General features: G+C 33.5%; 1 protein-coding gene across 2 annotated transcripts in view; it reads right to left on the bottom strand.

Annotated features, from left to right (window-relative positions):
* Positions 1–7,009: 7,009 nt before the first annotated feature.
* The window catches only part of LOC124357592 (putative ATP-dependent RNA helicase DHX57), a 51,836-nt gene continuing 31,807 nt past the window's right edge, over positions 7,010–27,038 (bottom strand). For both annotated transcript variants that reach the window (XM_046809513.1, XM_046809512.1), the window contains exons 14-21: positions 22,009–22,122; positions 21,104–21,232; positions 17,739–17,860; positions 15,266–15,588; positions 14,639–14,848; positions 14,147–14,323; positions 13,024–13,257; positions 7,010–11,456 (exon numbers count right to left, since the gene is read on the bottom strand). In XM_046809513.1, the coding sequence (XP_046665469.1) occupies positions 11,313–11,456; positions 13,024–13,257; positions 14,147–14,323; positions 14,639–14,848; positions 15,266–15,588; positions 17,739–17,860; positions 21,104–21,232; positions 22,009–22,122 (1,453 nt within the window). In that variant the 3' untranslated portion in view covers positions 7,010–11,312. The remainder of the gene's footprint in view (positions 11,457–13,023; positions 13,258–14,146; positions 14,324–14,638; positions 14,849–15,265; positions 15,589–17,738; positions 17,861–21,103; positions 21,233–22,008; positions 22,123–27,038) is intronic.

Genomic DNA, 27,038 nt, shown 5'->3' with positions numbered 1-27,038 from the left:
ATACACGCAGTAACTTATGAAATCTTTAGAATCTACACTCGATGTATGTCTACAAGATGTTGAGCTGTCCCATCATAAAAAGATGACATGCACCTATTATGATAATAAGCTTGAACTTCACCTGATTCTTTGAGAAAATTCACTCTAACTAACAGACTTTTATTAAATTATTCTGAAACATCTCTTTCCCTTTAAAGTTGATTTTTCTTTAGTCCCAACCTTCTGCATGCCGCGAAATGCTCTATTTTGGTTACAAGGTTCTTCACAAAAAATACAACAAAAATGACGCTTAAAATCAAAATCACATGCTTCTTTCATAATCTTCTTCCCAATAGATTTTTTTTTTTCTTGTTTGTTATTTCGGAAGCTGTAACAATTGATTGAGGGTCTATTGTATGCCGATCGACAACCATCATGAATGTGTGCTTCAGTCAATTTCTGAAATGTTTTGTACCGCTGATCATTGCTTTGTTCACTTGACGAAATAAGAGAGTATCTATCCCTCGACTTTTTATTTTCACCAAACCTCCATCGCGGCTTTTACAAATGATACAAGAAGGTACCTTTTCCACCATTTATACGAATCTATAAAATGCAGAAAGCACGATAAAATTAGTATACTGAAAATACGTAAAAAATTACTAGATAATTAGCATGCGTAAAATTGTATGTACAGAGACAAAGTTTTATGATCTGTATTATTTTTAATAATTTTTATTGAATAATTTTTATAAAATTTTGTTTCGAAAAATTTTAAAGTTTTACTTACGATTTGTATTTTATATAGACAAAAATCTTGTAAATTGCTAATCACGAAGCTTATTTCACGACACTACTCCAATATAACTTCACTGACGACAATGCAGCTGCTTATTGTATGCTTAGAAACATACTGAGACCCGTATAATAGAAGAATAGGATTGACCCCGCCCTTTTGCTTCAAGTACACTATTATATACCTGCACTATATATACGTGTAATCCAACTTTTCACATTCAACAATGGTTTCTAAACTTTTCAAAATATTCGAAAATTCTTCAACATTAAAAAGAATTATAATTTAAATAAATAATAACAATTTTTCCACGTAAATAATACAATGTATAATGAAAAATGTCAATATTTTGTTTATTTTCCATTTTTCTGCAATTTTTTCAATTAAACTACATATTTTTTTATTTCATTTCTTCAAAATAGACTAAAAAACGAAAATAATGAGCCGTCATAGAACCTTTTTTGATTTAAAAAAAATGTTTCAAAATGGTGATTGAAAATTATCAAAATATTTTTTTTAAAGTGAAATTTTATTATAACGGCTGAATATTTCTTAATAATGAAAAAAATACAGTATTTTTAGAATAGCACAAAGTATATTTGATCATACTTTCAGCTCAATCGAACCATTTTTGTAAAAGAAAAAAATTAAAAACCAAAAAAACGGTTTTTTTTGAATTTTTTTGGGAAATTTTTGAGGTTAGGGCAAAAAAATGATTACTTACATAAGTTGTAGATCTTTTTATTTCCAACCACTTTTACATTTGACTTTTTTTCAATAGGATGTACCGTTTACTCACAAATTGCAAAAAACCATTTTCACCCCTAAAAACCACCCCCTCCTATACCCCCTAATAGACGATTTTGGTTCGGAAACGGTTTTTTTTTTATTTATTTATGATGTATTTTGACTAAATTGTGCCATTAGTTTGCTGTAAGAAAACATTTATTTTTTCAATCAGGTAATACGACTGGACTATTAATAATTGACCACAATTTATTCAACTTGTAAATTGATTATAAACATATTTTTGTATTCAATGCCATAGAATGTGTCTTTTATATTAAACTTTGCTTTAATTAAGTTCAATCCCGAGTCATTCAAAAGTTACAGCTCCTTATGTATTTTGAAGTTTGTTTGACTGACTCGAGCCATTCTCCTTTTCCTTGTTGGACTTTAACAGATACTTCAAAATTAACCATTAGGATGTCCTTCTTATGTCAGCCTTAGCTTCAAGATAGAATATATTTAGCCCACTAAAATATCCTCTATTTTTATTTTGTTTTCTTCGATCAACTTGCACATATTATAATCTGTATAAGCCTATGGGGTCAGTACCGACCCTCTACCAGGACAACCGTTTGTCACAATAACAGTTATCTGCTCTATATCCTGGGTATATATGGGTTATATCTATTAGTACACTAATACTTTAATATCGGCTAAGTAAGTGTTTCCATTTCACTTTTCAAGAAGGACCAGGTGTTTTATTCTTGGCACTTCGAATCACATCAACTCAAACCTAAAGGGCCAACACACGCTAGAAACAACAAATATATTTTTTGGCTCTCTTAATAATTTAATGTTTTTATTTAAGTATTTGTTTGGCCAGATATAACGAAATTGTGCTGAATATTGTCAAATATCAAATTCATTTGGTGACAGCCTAAACAGGCTCATACAAAGATTTTATTGTGACCTCCAGAAGTATCACTCCAGGTAATTAAAGTCTTCTTAAAAAATAAGATAAGAAAAAATAAAATAAGATATCGTAAGTCTTCATACGATAATTAAGTAAAATGTTAAGCTTGAAAGCTATTTCAAACAGACGACGTGACAATTGACGTTTATTCCATATTTTAATAACATATCCTTTTAGTGTCACCTGTCAACATATCCAAAGCTGATACTTGTAATACACTTTACTTAAGGTTAGGAGTGGAGTTATTAATATCGTTAGGTGAAACGTAAAACAAATGTTATATTTGTTTGTTTTGCTCAATGCTGTATCACTGAACGTTCATTGAATAATTTTTACGGTACTTTAGGATTATACCGACCACACCCAGACATGAATCGTTATTTAACATTTTGCTTCTACTGATTACTAGATTAGCGTAGAACAATATTTCGTCAATATAAAACAGGAATTGTCTTATCGCCAACCCCTCCCCATCCTCAGACAGAGGTCAAAGTCGAGCGGTCTAGTAGATAACGTGATTGCAGAGTCTCGCCGCCCGTTCAGCTGGTGCGTCGCTTTGTTGAACTTCCGTGTTTTACCTCTACATTTCTCCAAACACAAAATTTCAATAAAAACAAACATGATCAAACTAAAACTAAACTCTTTATTGAAAATAAAGTAAAAGTAAAATATCAAGTTCTAGAGGATCTGATCAGAAATATAAATTGAATTGTAATGGAAAGGCAATTATGTACCGTGCAAATCATGTGATGCCGCGTGGCCTGTCGTAATCGGGATTCTCGAGGAAGATAAGATAACAGCGACAACAATACCGATCACAATGCCTGAAAATGCTTGTAAGTTTGTAATTAAAGAGTTGTTTTTTCGTTCTATCATGTTTGTTTCTATAAATTTATATTTTTGTGTTCTTCATACTGGTGTGGTCGGTATAATCCCAAAGTACCATTTTTACTCATACCTAATAAACCTCCAGTATCCATCAAGCTGCAAACATATCACCTTTTACCTACCATGTCCAAAGTGTTTGATCTTTTGTTTCAGATAAAATTAAGTATGTTTCTTGATGAATCAGTCTATTCCTCACCATCAATTTTGTTTTTGTCATATGCACTCTACAACTCAGTAACTTCTAAGACTATTACATGCAATAATTATATTAGGTTTTGAAAACAAAATGCACTCTGCTACTTGCAAATCAGTTTTTGGATGTGACACATACAGTTTTGACGAAGTGGTACAAGCTTGCATTCAGGTAAAACTGTACAAAATCCTGTTATTCAATTACTTGCGGAACGTCATCTCATCGTACTTAAACAATCATACATTATCATTTAAAGTAAACGCCGCCCATTCTACTACACGTAAAATACGAACCGTTGGCCTTCAGGATTCATAATGAACTTAACCTGAAATAAAGGTTTTACCATTGGCATCAAGCAAACATAAACAAAATATTTATTATCTTTTTAACATTTTCAGTAATGATGTTGGATTGTGAGATGCAACATTAAAAGCTGATAGCAGATCTTCCATTTTACAACAAAATACAGTTAACGATAGCACATGAAGGTTGCCATTTAAAGAATAGAAAATTATAAATGTCCATTCTACCTCTTAAACATTAGAGTTCAATACTGTTGAATTGTTCTTGTAAAACGTACATGTTGAAAATTCACGTTGAAGGAAGCAAATAATGCCGCAAAAATAACGTCAAGTTGTAATCGCTTGATCATGCCGCTAGATGAATGGTAGTAATCCAGTAAGGGTTAATTTCTCATATAGTGCTCTTATATGAGAATACCACTTTTATAGATACCAAAAAATGGAATGGAGATAAATTTTGGGTTTGATATGGGCATGAAGAAATATTAAAGTGTCATCATGAAAGGAAATAAGAAACCAAAACAAAAAACACCTGATACATAAATCGTTAAAAAGTTTGCCTTGAATTACACAATCCAAAGGAAATGGACGGGATAATCCACAAGACGTGGTTATGGCCGTTTTTGGGAACATTGTAAGGGTTAATTGCAAATGTACATCCTTGACACAGCCCAGTATAGAGAAAATAGTACAAGCACGAAGACGGTGAGATAAATCATATATATGACGAACGGGAGCATTTATAGTGTTGAGAGCCCTGTAATCGCCACTTGGATGACATCAGTTTTCTTAGGGAACATTTGCAATGGAGATGACTAGGGACTGTCAGATCGTCGAAGAGGGATCTCACGGACTATTGACTTACATTAAATCAAGACAATTAGGTAATGGTCAGGAGTATGAAGGCGGGAATGCCAAGGAACAGGCGACCTAGTTTTTTTGATGAAAAGTATTGTGTTATGATGAACAGGACGGTTTTCTGTCAGCTAGTGTAAGTTTAAGAAACTGCTAGAAGAGATAATGAACTGGATCTAGGATGGCAATTCTATGCTGATAGGTATTAGCAACAGAGCAGCGAACTGTGAGATCTGTTGTGTTACAAACAAGAAAATGGTAGTGAAAACTTGGTAAAATATTAAAGCTCACAAGGAAATCAGAGCCGAGAATCGGGATTCGAAACTTCAATGACAATGAAAGTTCAACGGAATTAACGAGGTCTAAATCTAGATGACACCATACATATGCATGATTCAGCCAAAAAGACTTGTGGCAAAAAAAGTGTAATCAATGGACTGATGACGTCCTGGCAAAATGTATCGGGAGAAACAGGAGACACTCGAGTTAATTTTCAGAAGATACTTTTGATTTTTGTCAGTTATTAACAGGTGCTCCTTTTAGTAAAACTAAACAAATCAAATGATACGCCGCCATACTACTGAAAATTTCCAACATTGAGTTACTTGTCAGTGTTCCACTTTAGCTTCTGCACGTGTTTATGTGCTCTTACAGATATATTATGCAAAACACCTTAATTCTTGAAGAGAAACCCATCAATATGCTCTACAGTTAATGTCCTGCGTATACGCACTGTGTACCTAGATCTATTAGTAAGCCACAGACTAGGTTACAGCAACATTCAATCATATTTATGAATCTTCAAAATACCTCCTCTGACTCGCTATTGTTTGGTGGTAAAGGCATGAAAGCAGTTCAATTTCACTGAGAAATTTGTGTATTGACATTTGAGTGATGGCATTGTACGCAAATGGTTAAGAGCTTTCAAAAATGGCCAAAAGAATATTCACAAGTATTACAGTGCGCAACTAAAGCTGCTGTGTTTACACCAGTCTTCCATAAGTTGTGACAATTTGTTGTTTTCTAAAAAAACAGCATTTTTTTCTGTCTTCCACTTGTGGAGAGATAAATCTTCCACTAAATTTTGTTTCTCACAGAGTATTAGTAAAGATCAAATACTCAGTCACTACTGTTCATTCTCAGAAAGTTTTTGACACTCTCGTCGCATCTCAGCTCACCACTCAATGAATTGATGTTATCTCTTGGTGATCAGTTACCATGTCACTGCCACTGTTCCTATCCCTAGCCTTCAATGAGGGTCACCCAATATCTTCGGAGACCACTTGTACTGTAGCGGGCTATGACATAGGAAACCGCGGCAATAATTGTGTCTTCCTCGTTCGACATCTTTAAAACTACTGCCTAAACCCTTTGTGCCAATTCTTTGGCAACAAGTTTTCCTTTTGTTGCTCTAAATTTGAGAAGAGGAACTTTTAGTTTCCTTCATAAACCTTCCTCTTGTTGCTCTAATTTTATAAGACCAATCTTTAGTTTTCTACAATCTTTTCTCAACTTTGGTGTAAACGCGCCTTAACACGACTGAATTAGTTATTTGCCTCATGCTATAATCTGAGGAAATGAGCTAACCTGTGACCATTGCAAATGGAACTGCAAAGTAATGCACCTAGTGCAGTTTATTTGAGAGCCAAGAAAATCATTAAGAGAGCATTGAGTATGTTTTGGACTGATAAGGATAATAATTAAGGTATACAAAAAGTGGTATCATTCCTTCTCGGAACTATGGAACTTATAATATAGAGAATAGAGATCAAAAAGCAATAACGTACACTGTATTGTGTCAGGTTTACAGATATTCATACTTTCTATGAACAAAAACTGAGAGTACAAACAAGAATAGAAGTCAAGACTTATGTGACCTAGCTAATAAAACTGATCGTAAATATTATAGATGTGATAATTTGCGTATTTGTGCTTCTGTCACACAAACTACTATGTACAACTAAGTACTGTGTGCTTACTATTCCTCCTCATGGTGTAATATGAGCTCTAGGTAGGAAGCAGCACTTACACCCAAACTTACCCATCCTGAATATCCTATTTGGTAGTGCAAAAGCTCTTTTAGCATTATGTGCAATGAAGGTTTCAACAAATTTTTTTCTAAGTGAAAAAATATAAAAGAAGCTGGTAAAAATAAAAATATAATTTTTAAATAAATACTCAACCCCAAAAAAGGATCTATATATTTTTACACAAAAAAAGATAATTAAATCATCACTGATAATTAATTTTACACATAATGTTGGTGTCACACCCAGAATAAAGCAACAATAATATTAGTTACAGTTCACTTTATTATAAAAAAAGTAACATCATGTTTACATTTAACAAATTCATTGAATGCACTTTTGGTGATTTTAAATACCGGTACAGATATAAAAACAAAACTTTAAATTTATTGCAAAATTTGGCCTTTCTGTAATCAATTATTTGAATACAAATATGAAAACACTTCTGTACAAAATTAACACTTCAGCATGCATTTGAGCTTAAAAGTTTGTTTTAACTCTGCCTTTTCCAATAATTTATATTTATATCCATGCATTTTTTGTCCTTAAATCATTTAAAGGAGTTATTATATTCAGATTATATCAGATTTTAAAACATTTATAAACAAATTCAGTTTTAGACATGTAATTAAAATTCTTATAGTAACTCCAAGTACCTGCTTTTTTGTCCAGGGTATATAAATTTATTTTATACATTCAACATATAAATTCAATACATACTATTTGCATCAATCTGCAATAAATTCTTATTCATTATTAATAACTACCATAACAATAAATACTAGATTAAAGAAATATCAATCATCTTCTTAACCCTCTCCTTAGCAATTGCCTTAAATTGATACGACGGGGAGCCTGGCGTTAAAAGTCTAATCTGAACAGCACCAACTGCTTTATCATAGATCTCTGCTTTGTGCTGCTATCATACGGCTTTTTGGAACTGCTAATGTAAATATCTTTTGACAGTATTGTTGTAACTGTTTATTTCATTGAAAGATTTTATGCCTAGAGATGCGATCTTAATAAAAAGTTTTATCGATATCTTCATTGACAGTAATTTAGTTATTTTTATCACAATTTCCATTTGTCTGTGCTGATATCTTACAAAATTATTGGAACTATTTGTATATTTCTACAGCTACTGTTTGCTGACATTATATTATTAAGTTATTTTCACATTTTTGTTAAAAAAATGTGTGATGGTGAATAAACTTTATAATTTTTCAAATACCTTTCAAATATCTTTGAGAATTTAATAATCTACAATTATGTATGGAACATTTTTGATTGAATATATGTGCTAAAATAATAAAAATGCCACAGTGCTCCCGTGTGGCAGAGTAGCCAAATGAATTCAGCCCAGTAGCATCATAAACGTGCCACAGTAATTCAATTGGGAGAGGGTTAATATTATGAAGATAAGATTAACAAAGATAACCAATATCACAGAAGGCATATAGGCCTAGTTATAACACATGATTTTTAAGTAAAATAAAAACGTATCCTTTAATAAAAATAATACATGAATAATAAGTTTCCACAAAACGAACCTTGTATCAGTTCATTATATATTTATTGTGATGTGGGTCATACAGAGAATGGTAATAAAATCTATTGTCATATATTATAATAAAAACCATACAAGGAAGGACGTTTATATTTTAATTTAGTCATGCTGACAAGAAATATAATACAATAATAAAAATAAGAGTCTAAAAATTAAACAACAATAAAACCTGTATAACACTAGCTAAAAAGGTGTTTAAATATCATTAGAAACGAAGAGCTTTAATAAATTAACCAATGAATTATTTTTTAACAAATTTAACATAAATGTGTAAATTTATTAATGTGAATAGAAATATGAAGACTTACTTCGATCATAATAGTCAGTTGTGTCTGAATATAGTAGCAAACAATAGTGGAAATAAAAAAAAAAAACAGACTACAGTTGCCCCAAAATTAAATGTTCTGAAAACCTAACATTACAGCTTCTAGTAAGTGAATGCAGTGACCATGACTAACAATGACAAGGTGTAACAATTATAACCAATTAGTAATGTGCTAGTGATTTATGGCTATAATTAGCCTGCCAACTTCATTTACAAGTCCCATCGAAGCCACTTCACAGGAGAAAATCTAACCAATACTTTTAAGGGATAAATTTAACATTAAATCCTCAAATTTAATATAAGTTCAAAAACATTCAAATTATTTCCACTTCAATACATATTTGTCAAAATTATGTGTTAAAATAAAACTGTAACACATACAAAAACTTAAATATTATAATGACAGTCATGTACAATAACAATGTTTTTTCATTCACCACTACTACTACATGATAAATATTTCAACAACTCATTCACAGCTTCTTCTTTGGCATTCATTCATAATGAAATACAAGGATTGTTCAAAAAGCATCTCTCTGTAGCATACTATACACCCTTGATTTTATTTACTTTATCATCAATTATAATTGATCTGCTTCTTTATAAGTTTCTTTATCATCTCCTCAACTTTGAAATAATGATACAAAATTTTATATCACGGAAAGCACAAAGTAAGATATTAAAAGAGTGGTATTTTATCTAAACGAAACTGCATCAACTTGTAACTAATTAGATATTTTCACATAGAAATTTCTTTCTGTACTAATAATTATTATTATATTTGGTTGCACTTCTAACGAAAAAACCTAGTTTGATGTTTCAATTTCATGGTTTGTATTACTCATCATAAAAGGAAAGATGTGAGGAAATGATTATATGAAACTAACAAGAAACGAAGATACTGCCATTTGAAAATGAAAGATTTGTTACAGTAATAATTCAAAACAGAGAAACACATTACATGGTTTTCAGATGCCTTTCGTTATGTATAAGGTTAAGAATTCAAGGTCAGAGAAACACATTACATGGTTTTCAGATGATTTTTGTTAAGTATAAGGTTAAGAATTCAAGGTTATATTAAATTTGGACAATCCTCGTATGTACAATAATACAATATATTCACGTTTAATATTTAACTTTTAAGTACCACCTACTTGCAATTAATTTATTACCTGTGTGTATCATGTATATCTTTAATGAAACATTTTGTCAAAATTCTAGCGATATTTGTAATGTATACAGTAATCCTTTACAGAATCTTCATAGTAGGGATATGTAAAAATTAAATTAAAGATTTATTATAGTGTGCATTTATCCCATTGAATCCCAAGATACAGTCACCAACAAAACATTGAAGATGCCCATGGCAATGTTATAAAGTCACCAATAATAGTGGGTGAATCCCTGGGCACTGGTTTATCATTGCCCAGTTATGTTTCCAAACAAACCAAATCAAACTAACCCAACCTATCCTACCCAGCCTAACCTTTAAACTTACTTATTTTTAAAAATTTCTTTGAAATATGATTTTTTTTACGAGTATAAAAAAAAAATATTGATGTTTTTGTTTGTAATATAATGTAGTATAGTAACACCCTGCTTAAACACATATTCACTCTTTGGCACTACATAGTTGTTGTCGATGTTTCTACTTCACAGCTACCTTTGTTTACATTAAAGTGGTTAGTTGTTATTTTTGTGTATTTTCTACTGTCTTTGTAAATAATTTAATTGTGAATGTTTTGGAGTGTAAGACAATACAATAACCTACAAACTAAACAAGTTATTATATTTTTCCAAATACTCTGTAATACAACTGTTTCACCTCCAGGGATTCTCAATAGATCTTAAGTCAAATGATGGTTTAACGTGTTCACTGCAACAAGAGATAGATACCAAATTGAGGACAGCCACGATTATGATGCGTCCACCAGAGTTAATGTGTAAAAAATGTATGATTAAATGAAACTTTACTGAGTTCCAATTTTAACAGTTCAATTTGGGAGAGTGTTAAAATCTTTTCTTTGTTTGACTTTTTATTCATGCTATTTGTTCTTATTCACTGAAATCATACATACCTCGACTTCAAATCACTACATCAAATATAGATTTAAACCTTTAACAATTAGGAATAACATTTAATATATAGGAGTACTATTCAAAAAGTAAAAATTAATGGTCAGTTTGGTTCAATTTCATCTGATTGAACCAAAAAGATCTGTTTGAAAATTTACATATGGAACATAGCGTTCCAATTTCGTCAATTTTTTGGTAGTTAATATCCTTTATTTTATTTTTTAAACTTTTTGTATAGACCTTTTTTTATTCACATACTAAGTTTTTAACACGTGAAATCATTATATGAAATATAGATTTTGATCTGTAATCAATAATGAATAATAGTCTTTCAACAACTGAAATTAGGCTCAAGAATTACAATTTTCATAAACATTTCAGAAACTTGGAGTGCGTTTGTATTAGAAGTATTATATTTAAAACTAGCCTTCCGTATAAAAATTGTTCACTAAATACTCCTTTAAATTCAATTAACTGTACAAATATAAAAACTATGGTATTAAACCCACTTTAAAAATAATACCTATTTATAAATTTAACTGGATTTTTCGGAAATTTACATATTTACATTTGTACACAAATTTTGTCTAGACGAAGAGAGATTAACCATGGGTAACCAAATGTGTAATAGTAGATAGGATTTTCTTTCCTTTAGGATCTGTGTTCAGATTGAGGGACGGATCTTTTATTTTTTTATCCATTAACTTGAGTAGCTCCTTTTGCATTGACTGCAGTATTTCACCAACCTAAAACAGTTAAGAACACATTCAATATAATTGTTAGTAAATAACAAAATAGTAATAAATAAAATAAATGTGAAGTGGATTAGCCAATTAATTGCCTGTTGTTAATTTAATGGAATAGAATGATAAATATTACTGAATATAAATATAGTTTAAATAATGCCATATCAAAGTTTGAATTAAACTAAGTTTAACTATTTTAAACATTAAATTAAAATGAGATTACATTTAATAAGAATAAAATAATTTTATAAAAATAAATAAGATAAAATTTAAAATTTAAATCAACAAAAACACAAATTGAAATATAATAAAGTTGTAATTTACCAAAGCAGCTTGAACTACCAAGAATAGTTGGATTGCAGACTTAATTGTTCAATTAATAATAACACAATTGTATCTTGGTACAGAGGTTGCATATTTGCACAGCTTATCAAAGATGTGATGAGATATATACTAAAACTATTTTACATTATATAAGTTTATTATTGTGAGGTTTTAAAGAATGAGTGTTTTATCTATTTAAAAGTGGGTTCATTGGGCAGCTACACATTGACTGAAACAATTTTCCATTCTTGATTAGCAGCGTTGGTAGGTTTCAGTTGAAATCTATCTCTTTACGTATCTCTTTCAAATACGAAGCCTATTGTAATTTTGTATTACTTAATGGTCAATAAAGATCTTGCTTCTTTCATAGTTTTTGGTCTTGGTGAACAAAGGATACAGATTGAGATTAGGCGAATAGAGAGTTGGGAGACCTTTAGCCATCTTAAACTGTTTGATGGAGATGGCTATGAGCCAGAGGCTTGTGGAACATCCAAACTGTCTGCTACATCAGTCTAACTTTTCAAAACACATTGAAAGACATGGCTTACAGTTTGTCATGGAGACACAAATCCTTTGTACACAATTCACCTACTGTCAAAACACAAATGAGCTTAAATTTTATTTTTGATCTGATCATATACGCTTTACTTGGGCGAAAGGACTCTACAGGAATAATCCTTATAGATTATCTACCTAAAAGAATAATTATGGATAGAGAATACAATGCAAGTCTTATAAGACAGCTGAAACTAGATGTCCTGGTGAAGATGCATGGGAAGTTTAGCAAGGGTATTCTGCTGCAGCATGACAACACTCCAGTCCATCCATACTGCAAATGTTTCACACGCTAGTAGTTTGTAAAGTAGGATTCCAGAAACTGGATCATCCAACTTACAGTCCGGACCTGGTCAAAGTGATTTATTCAGAAATTAAGGACCACGTGCGAGATGTTTCCCAAATAAAGAAGAGATGTATACTTCTGTAAATAACCATGTTTCAGAGAAAAGGAACACTATTATTTGAGTGGATTATTACAATTAAAAGCTAGGTTCAAGAATTGAATTGATCCACTTATATTTAAATATAAACAGTTTGGTTTTCTATGACTGTTGTAAATACCATAGGATTCTCCTTGTTTATGATTAGAATCTCATCAAGATGTCTTGTGTAAACATTATAATTAGTAGAAGCATCCTTAGAAAATGTAAAAATATGCTTAATGATTCCCTTTGATAACACTTACAATGTGATCATTGATGACAAACATGATCCAGCCATCTTCCAGCGAGACGGTGAATGTGCCATCCACTAACTCTACTGTTAACTCATTGCCTGAGAACATTACTAGAGGCAGGACTGGAACCATAGTGCAGTCACGAATGAAGATTTTTGAAGTCTTCACCTTTTCTTGGAACACTAGATAAGGGCTTGCAAAGTGGCCTACACTGTGGTTCACTGATGAAGGATGCAAAAATACCTGTGGAAAAATATACAGTTGAACACTGATACTAACACCATTATAATATTGAAGTGTTTGCTAGTTGTAATAAAAAACAAATAAATAAAATAAACAATAAAAAAAAAACAATGTTGTAGTACGTCTATGACAGCTTGATAATTTTACTTGAACTTGAAAGATGTAAATAATTGGCTTCAGACTGACAACAGTATAGATGCATCAACTGCCTTAGAAATTGTATTTGCAGCCTGTTTTTGAACGGAGGACAGGAAAATGATTCTGATAATGAAGAATTCAAAAGAAATTATGACTTATTCTAAATGCTATTCTATGCAGCTAGCCCTACTGATGCTTTATTTTAAGCGACATTTCAACACTTTGTCAGTGGAACTTGAAACATTTGCGTGATCGTACTTCTTGGAAGCATTGAACGAAGCTAAACAAAACTCATTGAGTTTTTATGAAACAGTAAACATTTATTTTTATTTTTTATCTCTATATTTAATCTCTGTGCATTAAAATAATAAAATGGCTCCTATTTAATGTTATAGTTGTAAAAACATTCCTTATTATCTGTTATTTATTGTGTTTTTAATATTTACCATATTAATCTACATTTTTGTTTATCCAGATCACATCTGAACACAATTAATCCGGATAAACGAGGTTGTGTATTTGTAACGCCTATATTACGAGGCTGAATGAACCATTAGAGCAGCTTATTAGACTGCGAAGTCCAATTTACGAGTTCTTCACAATGTATATTCCCACATTGTTTGTCGCTGTTTCAAAAACTAGGTAAATGAAAGTTACATGTTAATTCAGTTGATTACACACATTGAGGGAGATGCATTTCTATGGTGTATCAATTACAAACTACTATCAGATTTTTGTTGATACCACTTACATATCCATCAGACTTTGTCTTGAACTTAAGTTCTTCCGATTTGGGAATTTTAGGTACTGCACCAGCGATGCTGTTAGCATAGAACTTCTCTGGACTCAGCACCTTAACAATATTGGGGTAGAGTGCAGCACTAAGCAGACCGGACAGCAGCTTGTAGTTATTCCCATTAGCATTCAACTGAAAGAAGGAAACTTTTCTTAATCTCTCATGTAAAACTACGTAAAAAGTTTCATCAATGATGTTAAGGCAAAATAAAATAATTGAAATAACAACCTTTTTACTGCTTCTACTATGCTACAAATCAAAAACTTTAAAATTGTTATCTTATTTGTTATTCTGCTAAAAAATAATGAAGTTGAAAAAGGTAGGAAACATTTAAAAACCGTTTAACTATGTGTTATACGATCAAAAATAAACAGATTCACTTGACATATCAAACGCAAGGACTGAAGGAAGACTACAGTAAGAACGGATACATAATGTACTAAGTACCTCAGGACCAGTGATGTCCAATATGATATCCTCTCCCGATCTCTTCTGTCTAACACGACAATTCTCGGGTACAAAGCCAATGGCTACCAGATAGTCGAGGAACTGAGCCTTGATGCCTACCAGTGTAGTCAGAGTACGGTTAGACATAAAGTTCTCGTTGGCAAATACGTAGCCACCCTGTCTGCTGTGGGCAGCTGCCCGCCTCCATCCCTATCATAAACATACAGCCAGTTTGTATTTGCATGTGTTTATATGATATTTTTGAGCACAGAAATATGTAAGCATATAAAGTATACATAACAAACATTTTGTACATAGACTTTTATCTTCATTTCTGCTGCTTTGTTATTTATCAATTAACTCAATACATATCAAACGCCTTAAATTATTAATATACTGATTTAAAAGTATTGATTCTTGTAATAATATTATAGAGAAATTGGAGTAAAATTAACCCTATAACGGTCTTTGTTACTTATTCTTCAAAATTTGATGTATAATAAATGTTAGTTTTTGTTGATGTAATTTAACATGAGGTTGTAATAATAAATTAAACTTAAAAAACCAGAAATTTCAATAGAATTTATAAACGATACTGATAGTCTGAGAATCATGATGTCTACTTACATTGTAAGCCTGGAGAATAGTGAAATGGTCACTGTTAGCAGTCATGAATTCTTTCTTCTTTTTGTTCACTTCATCTTTCTTGTCAAAAGGTGTAAGAAAAGGCGACTTCTGGGATAGACTAGCCGCTATAGTGAGGACTGAGTCCAGACAACTGAACATAGCACCATATAGCAGCAGTTTGCCGATTCTGACGTCGACCGGCAGGGCAGCAAGATGACGACCTAGAGGGGTGAGCTCCTGATCCTTGTCCAAGGCGCCCACATGGAACAATCTCGTAATGGCTCCGGACACACTGTCTTCAGTTGGAGGTTCCAAAATCTCAGCTGCAAATATGTGACTAAGATTATTGTTTATTTAACTAAGGTTTTGTAACTAAGGTTATATGTTGGCTGGATAAAATCATGTGGATGTACTTTTTTGTACTAATATTTATGTACTTAACACATGAAACATACTAAAAAACAAGTAAATAGTGCACACTGGATGTATTAAACCTTCGTAGGTCTAGATTTATATAACATTACTGCCATCCTTAGTTAGAATAACCTAGCTCAGCTGTTGCTATTGACATTACTAATAATCTCGACTCCAGTGCCAGGCTAATTAATTGTTAATTTTGTCAAAAATTACACAAATAAAAAAAGGACAATGTACCAATCAAAGAATTTTAACTATTTAATATGGAAAAAACTTTAACTCACACATTAATTCTGCATGCTACAAACTAAGACTAGTGATTGACAGGCACCAGACACAATAAAACTTGACTATGGCTACTTACAAAAAAAAAAAAAAAAAAAAAAAAAAAAAAAAAAAAAAATAGGTAGAAGGAAATTAACGTAATAAATAATAAAAAACAATTTTCAAACAAAAACTATAGAGACTTTATAATCACCCTTAACCCAATACACAAAAGTTCTATCTAGTTGTTTTACTACCCACTAATCCAACCATCTGTTAAAGATTGGGTACTTTGTTAAAAAAAGAATTAAAACCTAACAAAATTATAACAATAAAAAACTCAGCCAGAATATTTGTACATATCCAGAGTAACATAAAGACCTAAGTGCAAGTTTTCAAATTTACAATTTGTTGGTATCAATAATCAATTTTTGTGTTTAAAATTATAGTTAATGATGAATAATTATCCGGAATCCTGTATTCATTCCAACTCATCCATTGTCACTCAAACAAAATATACATTTTTTTAAACTAAAAGTAGGGTATCATGATTATTTGTTAATGCTTCTCCTGATTTGGAGCTCGATTTCAAAAATATACAGGGTTTGTCCGGACAGTAATAGGACTGATTTTCTTTCGCCGAGACTGTACTTCGGAGCGTGCGCGGACCGACTGGATTCGGTAGAGGGTAACGAACAAGCGGCTGGTAAGTTGTCTCCGAGCACCTGAAGAGTCAGAACTGGCATTTTCACGTGACGTGTTTCTGTGAGTGATGCAAGCTGAAAATGCAGCGTTCGTTAGAGAAGAGGTACACGATTAGATTCAGTGTGAAACTCGGTAAATCTGCGACCGGTAAATCTTGCTTTAACAAGAAGTGGTGTGTTTCGGTGGCACCAGGCCTTTTTGGAGGGCCGGGAAGAGGTCGCTGATGAAGACCGTGCTGGAAGACCTTCGACTTCGACAAACACAGACAATGTGACTTGTGTGCGCAAAGTTTTGAACTCAGACCGTCGACTAAGCATTCGTTAAATTGCCCAGATGTTACATTTACCGAAATCTGTCGTTCATGAAATTGTGATGGAGCATTTGAACATGCGCAAAGTGTGTGCGAAGATCGTCCCAAAAGCGCTCACTGGCGACCAGAAATTGCGGCTCACACCACCTTTCTTGTGAACAGCTACCTGACCAAGGCCAGCATCCCAACTCTTCCACAGCTGCCCTACAGCCCAGATGTGGCCCCCCAGACTTTTTTTTGTTTTCTCGCCTGAAAAGGCAAGCATTTTGAGACGACAGAGGGGATCCAAGCAGCTTGTACCGCGGCTCTCAAGGCTATTCCGGAGAATGCCTTCTGTGACGCCTTCAATGCTTGGAAATCACACTGGCAACGCTGCATCGACGCAGAAGGAGCCTATTTTGAAAGTTTTTAAAGAACTGTAACGATTTGCTCAAAAAATATTTTTTAATCGACTCAGTCCTATTACTTTCCGGACAAACCCTGTATATGTTTATGGTTTTAACCAACGACCTTTTGGCTGTTAACTTTGACTTTGATTTCAACATCAGCATGTGTTTGAATTGCGTACTACTTTTGCATGCTTAACATTATGATTAAGAATTTTGCACCTGAAGAGGATGGCAAATGCCAGTTCTACAAACACTGTTTTTTAAAAACACATAATAATGGTAAATGTCTGAAATCTTATCTGTTCAATAATGAAATCTAAACTAAATTCTAAAATAGGGCTATTTTGGCAAGGTTTAGAATCGGTAAGGTGTTGTCATTTAAACTTACCTAAAACCTGATTTAGCGTAGAACCAGCAAAAGAAGAGATCATTTTGATTCGAAGCAGAATTTGTTCCAAAGGCACTCTTTTTATTTCTGGCACAGGTTGAGACTCCAGTTGATACTCGTAACTGTTTACAGAATTTAAATAGTACCATGTTTTACATTTTAATAAGGTATTCATGAAGTCAAGTTGTTACATAGTTGTAAATCAAACTATTATTAAGACTATTTATATGCTTGTGCATACATAAAGCCATGCCCCATATTGCAATTTTTCTAGTATTATTCCTGTTCAGATCCTGCTGATTCAGTAAAACTTTTAAAAACCCTCAGCTTCATTACTTAATCATGAATAATATTTACTTTCTAAAGATTTCTTGAATTTATTTGTTGTTATTTGTTAGATTTTTGACTTTTATAAGAATATTCATGTTATATTATGGCACTTTTCATGCACAAACACTTAGAAAATATACTATTATTACAGTTAGTTCATAATATATAAAGCAAGTGGTGAACGTCAGGCTTGCAAAAATTATCAAAGAAACAGGGGAGACTTATGGTGAATGAAGTAGTTTTGTCATTAAAACTTACTTACTTACTTACTGCCGGGGCGTAACAAATCTCAGTCGATTCTTTGCCTCGTCTATGAGCCTCTTCCACGCCACCCTGTCTTCCGCCAGATCCACAGACCCTCCACACCGGGTCACATCTTCGACCACTTGATCGCACCATCTTATCTTTGGCCTACCCAAAGGGCGCCTTCCTGTCGGTACCGCCTGGTAGACCTCTTTTAACCTTGTGCCCTCCTGTCTCCGATGTACATGTCCTAGCCAGCTAATTCTCTTTGCCTTCACCAAAGCCACAATATCAGGATCTTGGTATACATTGCGTAATTCTCTATTTTTTCTTATTCGCCACACCCCTTCATCACATATTGGTCCAAATATTTTTCGGAGAACTTTATTCTCAAAAACAATCAACCGCCCCTCATTTTTCTTCGTTAATGTCCATGTTTCACTTCCATACATTAGGACTGGTTGAATGATTGTTTTATAAATTCTTATTTTGGAGCATTGTGACAACAATCTTGACGTAAAGAGTCTTGTACACGCCCCAAGACACCTATTTGCATTAGCTAATTTGCTTTGTATCTCTATATCCTCCACGTTTTTGCTGTTTATTGTTACATCCAAATATTTAAAACTTTCTACACAGTCAATCGAGTAGTTGTCAATGCTTAAGTTTGTTCTCACATTTCCAGCATGTCTTCCAAAATGAATAATTTTAGTTTTATCTTCATTTAGCTCTAAGCCTACTGTTTGACATTCTTTAATAAAACTTTTTGTTAGTGTGGAGAGGTCATTAAAACTACTTGTTTATTTTGAAAACACTATAATGGGTGCATTTAATCACTTTTTTAAAATTATTTATTGGATTGACTTTATTTTTATCTGAAAGGATAATGGTTCTATAGTTATAGATTAACAGTATATAACCACTAAAATCTTATGTTGAGGTTTTGTGACTCTGGATTTGGTATCTTCAGACTAACTTCAATATCCTCAGTTGTGATTGATTAGTCTAATTGGGTAGTGCTTTTATTATTTTGGTTGTGAAGCAGTTATTGAAGGAAGTAATATTGTGGCTGGCAGAGTATTGGTTTATTTTTTACATATTGTGTGTGAAAATTCATGTGGCTGAGCTAAGGAGTTTTTGCACTCAATTTGATAAATCAGATTTTCGGTGGCAGGAGTGTAATGGTGATCTTAATTTGGTACACTACTTAAGTGACAGATCTCTTAAACAGCTTTATAGGCTAATGCATTTCACAAGGCTTACACTTCTAGTTTCCACATGGATGTGAGCCATTTTATGAGGTGGACTGTGTTGTTTTGGGATTTGGAACCTTGTGATGGACAAGTATTGGTTTTACATTAACCAGTTATCTGAACAATATAGTTGGAGATATTTGCAAGAGAGACTTTGGTGTAGGGAGAAGCTTGCAAGATTTTTTTAGCCTCTTATGAGAATTTTACTAGGAAATTGTAGCCTTTGAGGTATGTATTAATAAATGTCTTGCCTTGTTGTGGGGTGTGTTGGTATACAAGGATAGAACATTGATGGTGACTAGAATAGTCTCTGAAGAAAGTGGTGTATCAATAGTTTGGTCTAGGAAGTGAATTGTGTTGTTAGGATATGAGGGCAATTCAGAGACTAAAGACAGTAATTGTGAGTCTAGGGAGGCAGAAATCAGTTTGATCAGAGAATTGCAGTTAATCACTATTGTCCTTCCACGTGGGGGAATAATATTTTTGTGTACCTTGGACATAAAGTATAAATATTCTGATGGGGACTTTCTTGTAATAGCCAATTATTGAGTTTTTGACTAAATTTCATTCTAGGGTTTTCATTTAAGTTTAGGTCTTATTTAAATAGTCTTCTTTGGTCATTACTAGAAATGTGGATTATTTGTTGGATGGCAGAATCAATATGTTACTGTTGTTATCGAGGAAATGTAAAACCAATTTCTCTCTGGTTGACAAAGCACTACTGTATGTTAAGAAGAAGAGAAATGTCCTTCCAATCTGGTAAAGGTGAACCTCCTTTTCCTATTCTTTTAAAATTTATCTGGATGTTTGCATTCTTTAATTAAATTAGGATAACGATTATTTGAGATTGTATCATGTTGGCTATAACCTTTACATCATTTTGACATCAGAAACACAGATAAATAGGTGACTCTGATGTCAAAATGATGTAAAGGTTTGTTCTGAGCTTCTTTATCACCGACTTTCTTTGGATCTCTTCAAACGAACATGACTCCAAATTCCAGGAGTCTGAGACAGTGTCAGAAGGAGCTAAACTCTCCATTTAAATGAATTTTAGCTGCTCTAATCTATCATAAATGGACACTCCAAACAATAACTGAAATGTTGAACTGACGTACTGCTGCACAGGAGTAGATTCGTATTGCCAGACCAGTGGTATTATCTGATTCTGCTTGTACCTTATTTATTTTTATAAATATATATTAACCTTATTTATTATAAATTATTAATAAAAACATGCTGCGATAGAAAATTCCGCAGTGACAAGAAACATTCAGTGATTGTTTTTGCTGGCATAAAACCAAACACTAATTTAAATTTATTGGTCACTTCGTGAGTTGTACAGGAATGATATGATGATAGCGGTGATTTGTGAATATTCCTTAAAAAAAAAAAAAAAAAAAAAAAAAAAAAAACAACTGTTCTTATGACACATATTTTTTAAGAGATATCACATTCTTTGGTGGATATCACAGAGGGTCAAATAAGTATATTATACAAAGACTAATTAAAAAGAATTATCAAAGTGATGAAACTCACTGATGGCTGGTATACAGATGGATGCACACACCAGGCATGACACGACCTGCTCGACCTTTGCGCTGGAGTGCGTTGGCTCGTGAAACCCACACTGTTTCTAGACTTTCCATATTCTTGTTTGAGTCAAATCTGAAGCAGAGAACGCATACTTTTAAAGAATATTCAAAATTTACAACCCACCTCATTAAAGCTCCAGCACTCTCATGAACTGCTGGTGAGACAAATAAATTGGTTCTTCCTGAAGAAAGCTGCAACCCTTGTTTAATTTAGTAAATATTGCAAAGTATCTAATTTTATAAAGCATAGTGAAACAGGAAGTGTTATGAGATTTTATCATTCTAATCAAGTACAGCTCAAGTCTACCAATCACTTTTGTGTTTCTCTTTAGGCCACCAAACCTAAGAGCAACATATAAGAGCAGGCCTGATCAAAAACATGCAGCCAAAGCTAAAACTTCAGCATCTGCAAACCAAGCACCTGTATGCCAGCAGAAAGAACTTAATATACCTTTGCTGATGATAATTTTTAAGTGAGCACCATCCGATTAAGGTCTTTATTTACAATGATGTTCAAATATTTTAATTCAAGCTTTGCTTAAAATAATGTTCTTCAGCCGAAACATTAAAATACCTCTAGATTGTTACTTACTGTTGAGAACGACTTAGTTTCCCATCAACCCCAGTATGTTAAAATTCCAAGACTTACTGGTAACAGATATAATAATGGTATCTGAATTCCTTAGTGTAAAAAAACTGTTGTAAATGCACATTGTCTACAACTAAGCTCCATAGCAGAGGAGGTCACTGAAGGTATTAATCCCAATTGATACATATATATATATATTAATTCTACATGTATAATTTAGGGTTAAAAATACATATGGTACAAATTATTTGATTTCTCACCGCTTTTCCTTCATACGACCACTGTCAATGACATAGACACAGTCGTCAATCGTAACTGATGTTTCCGCAATGTTGGTTGACAGTATGATCTTCCTTACTCCAGGTTTTGGTTTGCTGTAACATAAATAATTGGTTGAAACTTGTGGTCTTTTATTAAAGATGTTTTTCAATTATTTTCTATGGATATTGAATGGATATATACTTAAGAAAAAAGCAGATATTGTTTTTCATACTAAATTTTCAAATGAAGCATTTTTGGATGGTAAATACGTAACTTATAACAAAAGAGAAGAAATTAAAACACAATTCTATGATCCTTGACCCCATAAACTTGTTGACTATAAGATGCATAGAAAACTCAAGTTTCTAATATAATTATTCAGTTTTTATAACAATTACGAGGGCGGTTTGATAAGTCAGTGACTTTTTGAATAAAACAATTTTTTTTGCAAATAAACATTTATTTATTAAAACATCACCTTTTAGCTTGATATTTAGTCAAGCGTTTTTAAAATTTTTGTATTACCTCCAAATAATAGTTTTTCTCAAGGCTCTCAAAATAGGTGTTTGTTTCAGTAATAACTTCTTCATTTGACCCAAATCTCCTACCACTCAACCAATTCTTTAGGTTTGGAAACAGGAAATAGTTGCAGTGGGCTAGATCTGGAGAATGTGCTGGACAGGGTAGCAGTTCGTAGCTCAAATTCATGAATTTTTGCCATCTTGACAGGACGAGGCAACCCATCTTGTGGAGAGTTTTTTCATGTCCAAATATTCGTGTAAAATGTGATGGAACTGTTCGGTTAAGAAACCTACAGTATGAGCCAACTCATGAGCGCACTTTCATTCTCCAATTGTCCAATATCCTTCCATGGATTTTATCCACGATTCCTGGCCTAATCACTTCTTTCGGGTGACCTGAACGTTCGGCATCACTAGTGCTGGTGATACCATAATGGAACTCTGTAAGCTACTGCTCTTAACCATTAAAACTGAAGGTGTGGAATTCATGTAGTATTTATCAAATCTTTCCTTAGTCTCAGTGATGGACTTTTTTTACATAAAATGTAGTGTAGTAAGTGATCAGCACACAAAATTTACTTTTTTCCCCATTTTGTGATAATAAATGAGGTTGTTGGCTTTGAACGGCTATCAAACACCAACTGCACGTCGCAGCTTGCTCAAAATTAGTAAGTTGTCCACTGATAGATTACAGTTGACTGCAGTACTTAAAGTTGAAAAATAAATGGAAAATTCAAAAGTCTCTGATTTATCAAACCGCCTATTGTTTTCAAATAGAAGGATTTATTTGTATGCCTTATTAAGTATTTAAATGTAAACTCAATGAGTTTTATGAACTAATGTAAAAAAAAAAAAACAGTTAACAATTTAACGTTATTGTATTTTTTACATACTTTCTGTTACAGTGTATAGAGAAAAGTACAGTTTTACTTTATACCAAATTAATTGTGCAGCTTAAATACGAAGCACTGCTATTGAAATTCTGTACATTGGCATAAGATTGCAGGGATTTACAGTGAAACGCAATGAGAAATGGAATGGTACACAAGTAGATTAAGCAATTTAGAACAGGTCAGACAAATATCTTCAACAAAGCCTGATGTGGGTAGCCTTCTGTTCTGATGACTTGGCTAGAAGAGTTGATTAGAACAGACACTACTCAATCATAATGTTTTCCTTTAAGATAAATCCTCACAAAATGTAAGAACTATTTTGTACAAGTTTGTTACTCACTACTAAGGTTATCAGTTGCGTTCCTGTTGGATTTCAAAAATGCTCACAGATATGAACAAAACTAAACAACTTGGCAGTGCTCTGACACCCACAAGACATAAGCATAAAAATTCACGTGAACTGTATTCAGGGCCAGGAAAGGAGTTTTACTTGTTAAATGTCTGATCAAAAATGAAATTATCAATGTTGTATGTAACTTTAACTTTGAGGAAATTTCAAAACAACAGTGTGCATGATTCAAAACTAAAGTAGAGGAGAACGTCTCACTATTAGAATTGTTTCAATGTTTGCCCTAATACTACTGATGACACTCAAAGGCTAATTCTATGGCTACAATGGAGCAGTTCGATGACTCACTGTATAGCCTAGACCTGGCATTGTCTGACTACCACCATAAGTGGAACACAAGTTTGATCATAAGCACTTTTATATGATAATGCAAACTAATTTTTTAAATTTGGGCTATCTTTAACCCTAGAAAGCTAAGGCGTCGTCACTGTGACGACGCGATACAGTTTTTTGAGTGTGCCGCGCCAAGTTATTGTTTGAACGCGCCCCCTCCACGTAAGGTCAGTCAACCCTCCGCCGGGTCCGTGAGTAATTTAGGCAGCCATCTCGCTCGTATAGTTTGTGCAATATATCGAATGCGTAGTCGTGGAGACGAAACGTTAGCTTGTACGTTGTTTTTACAATAGCATTGTGTTGTCTTGCCGACGATAGTTTAGTGTTTTACGTGCTCGTCATATGTACGAAAGTTTAGTGTTTCTATGTGTTTTTGTATGTGATAAATTTGTAAATATTTATGTAATATAGTTATTGGTGAACTCTCAAAATGGATACGGATCAGGAACAACGTATTCTACAATGTTTGAATGAAAGTTTATCTGATGACTTTATGTCTGAAGAAGAAGAAACCACTGAGCAACGATATTACTCCGGTATAGACGACAGTGATGATACAGACGCTGACCCGGATTATTCACCATCAGGTACTAGTTCTGCTAGTGATAATGAAGACTTACTGGAAATACCTACAGCTAAAATTGCTACACAAGGGATAGTTATGGATACTATAGATGAAACTATCAATGCTGTTATTACAGCTTATTGCCATGGTCATCCTCCACCGACAGACATTCCTCAGGTAGGAAATGCACCTTTAGCTCGTCCTGCTTCATCACAAGTGGCTAGACCTCAGGCAGCTTTAGCTCGTCCTGCTTCACCACCAATGTCTAGACCTCAGGAAGCTTTAGCTCGTCCTGCTTCACCACCAGTGCCTAGACCTCGAGCAGCTGTGGCTTGTCCTGCTTCACCACTAGTGCCTGTACCTCAAGCAGCCGTAGCTCGTCCTGCTTCACCACCAACTGTAGCTCATGGACCACCACCAGTTCCTCGTGATCCACATCACTTTATATGTCCTAATCAGCGTATGTGGGGGAGGAACGGACACTTGTGGAGCAACATTCCATCACGACCAACAAATACCAGAGCATCTGCAAGAAATATAGTACATGTTCGGCCAGGTCCAACTGTTAATGCAAGAGACAAAACAAACCCTTTGGATGTGTTTTCATTATTTTGTACAGATAATATGAAAGACAGTATTATAAGTCACACTAACTCTGCAATAAGAAGAAAACAAGTAAATTACACCAACTTTACAAGTACAATTTCAAAAATTACTAAAGAGGAGTTTGATGCATTTTTAGGTGTCCTGATTTTGACGGCAAGTCAAAAAGATAATCACATGCCCTCTAATGAACTATTCAATGTAGAATTTTGCGGTAACCGTTATCTGGCTACAATGAGCTGTGCGCGATTTGATTTTTTAGTGGAGGCCCTTCGATTTGATGGATATGAAACAAGGAATGAGAGACGTAGGCAAGATCGCTTCGCTCCAATAAGGGAAGTCTGGGAGATGTTTGTGGCGTCTTGTAGAGACAATTACAAACCAGGATCATACTTAACAATTGATGAACAGCTGTTGGCATTCAGAGGTCATTGTAAATTTCGTATGTATATCCCTAACAAACCAGCAAAATATGGAATCAAGATTGTGATGGTTTGTGATACAGGTTCTAAATGCATGATAAATGCGATGCCATATTTGGGTAAAGGAACCACTCCCAGAAATATACCACAAGCCGAGTTCTTCGTAAAGGAGATGACACAATGCATCTACGGTTCAAATAGGAACCTCACCATGGACAACTGGTTCACTTCAATCTCATTAGCAACACAACTTCTAAATCCACCAATAAATATGACTTTAGTTAGGACTCTACGTCGGAACAAACCTGAAATACCTCCAGAGATGAAAGAAGCTGGAGATCGACCGGTTGGGTCTTCAATGTTTTGTTTTGACGGACATACAACAATGGTGTCATACAAAGCAAAGAGTAAGAGAGTCGTGTTGTTGCTCTCAACTACTCATGAGCAACCATTCATCAACCCAAGGAGCAAGAAGCCAGAGATTATCGAATGTTACAATGCAACCAAAGGTGCCGTTGACAGTCTTGACCAGATGTGCAATAACATGTTGTGCAGCCAAAAAACTAGAAGATGGCCATTGTGTGTTTTTTATGGCATGATTAACATAATGTTAGTCAACTGCTACACAATTTACGCACATAACATGGTTGCTCAGGGCTCAAAGCCAGTTTCGAGACGTAATTTTGCAAAAAAAAATTGCACTGTGAACTTGTCAAGCCTTGGTTTCAACATCGAAATCGCATCACAACTTTGCCAAAGCGTCTACGCGAATCTATCGCCAGCATCCTGGAAGTTGATATTCCTGCTGCCCAAATAGATCCTCAACTTGTCCAGGGAAGAAAAATTTGTGCATTTTGTCCTTAACCCTTTTAACCCCAGCCATTTTTCCATGGACTTGCCAGAAAGCCCATGGCGATAAGGGACCGTAGTGCAGAATTGAGGGAAAATTCATCTAGTTTTCTTATTTTTGAAGATAATTTATAGGTTTTTGTTTTAAATTGTTCACAAATAAGTGTACTCTTAGATGTAATAGTTAAAAAGTACTTTTACAGAATGATTTGTTTTTTTAGCGTATTTATACATAAATTTTTTTTATTTTTTATAGTTTGGACATACATAAACGGTAGAAAAAAAATTGTAGCCCCTGAAAAAATGAAGCAATTTTGTTGTACACATATTTCTTACTACACACACAAAATTTTAAGAACTTTCCTTGATAAATGCAGGAGATATATCCAATTAATTGTATTGCTGCATAAGCACTTCTTCATATATTTCCACAT

Source organism: Homalodisca vitripennis, chromosome 3 (genome assembly GCF_021130785.1).
Source record: "Homalodisca vitripennis isolate AUS2020 chromosome 3, UT_GWSS_2.1, whole genome shotgun sequence".
NCBI classification, from domain to species: Eukaryota; Metazoa; Arthropoda; class Insecta; order Hemiptera; family Cicadellidae; genus Homalodisca; species Homalodisca vitripennis.
The sequence above is the reverse complement of the archived record's forward strand: the minus strand, read 5'-3'. Positions and strand labels throughout refer to the sequence as shown.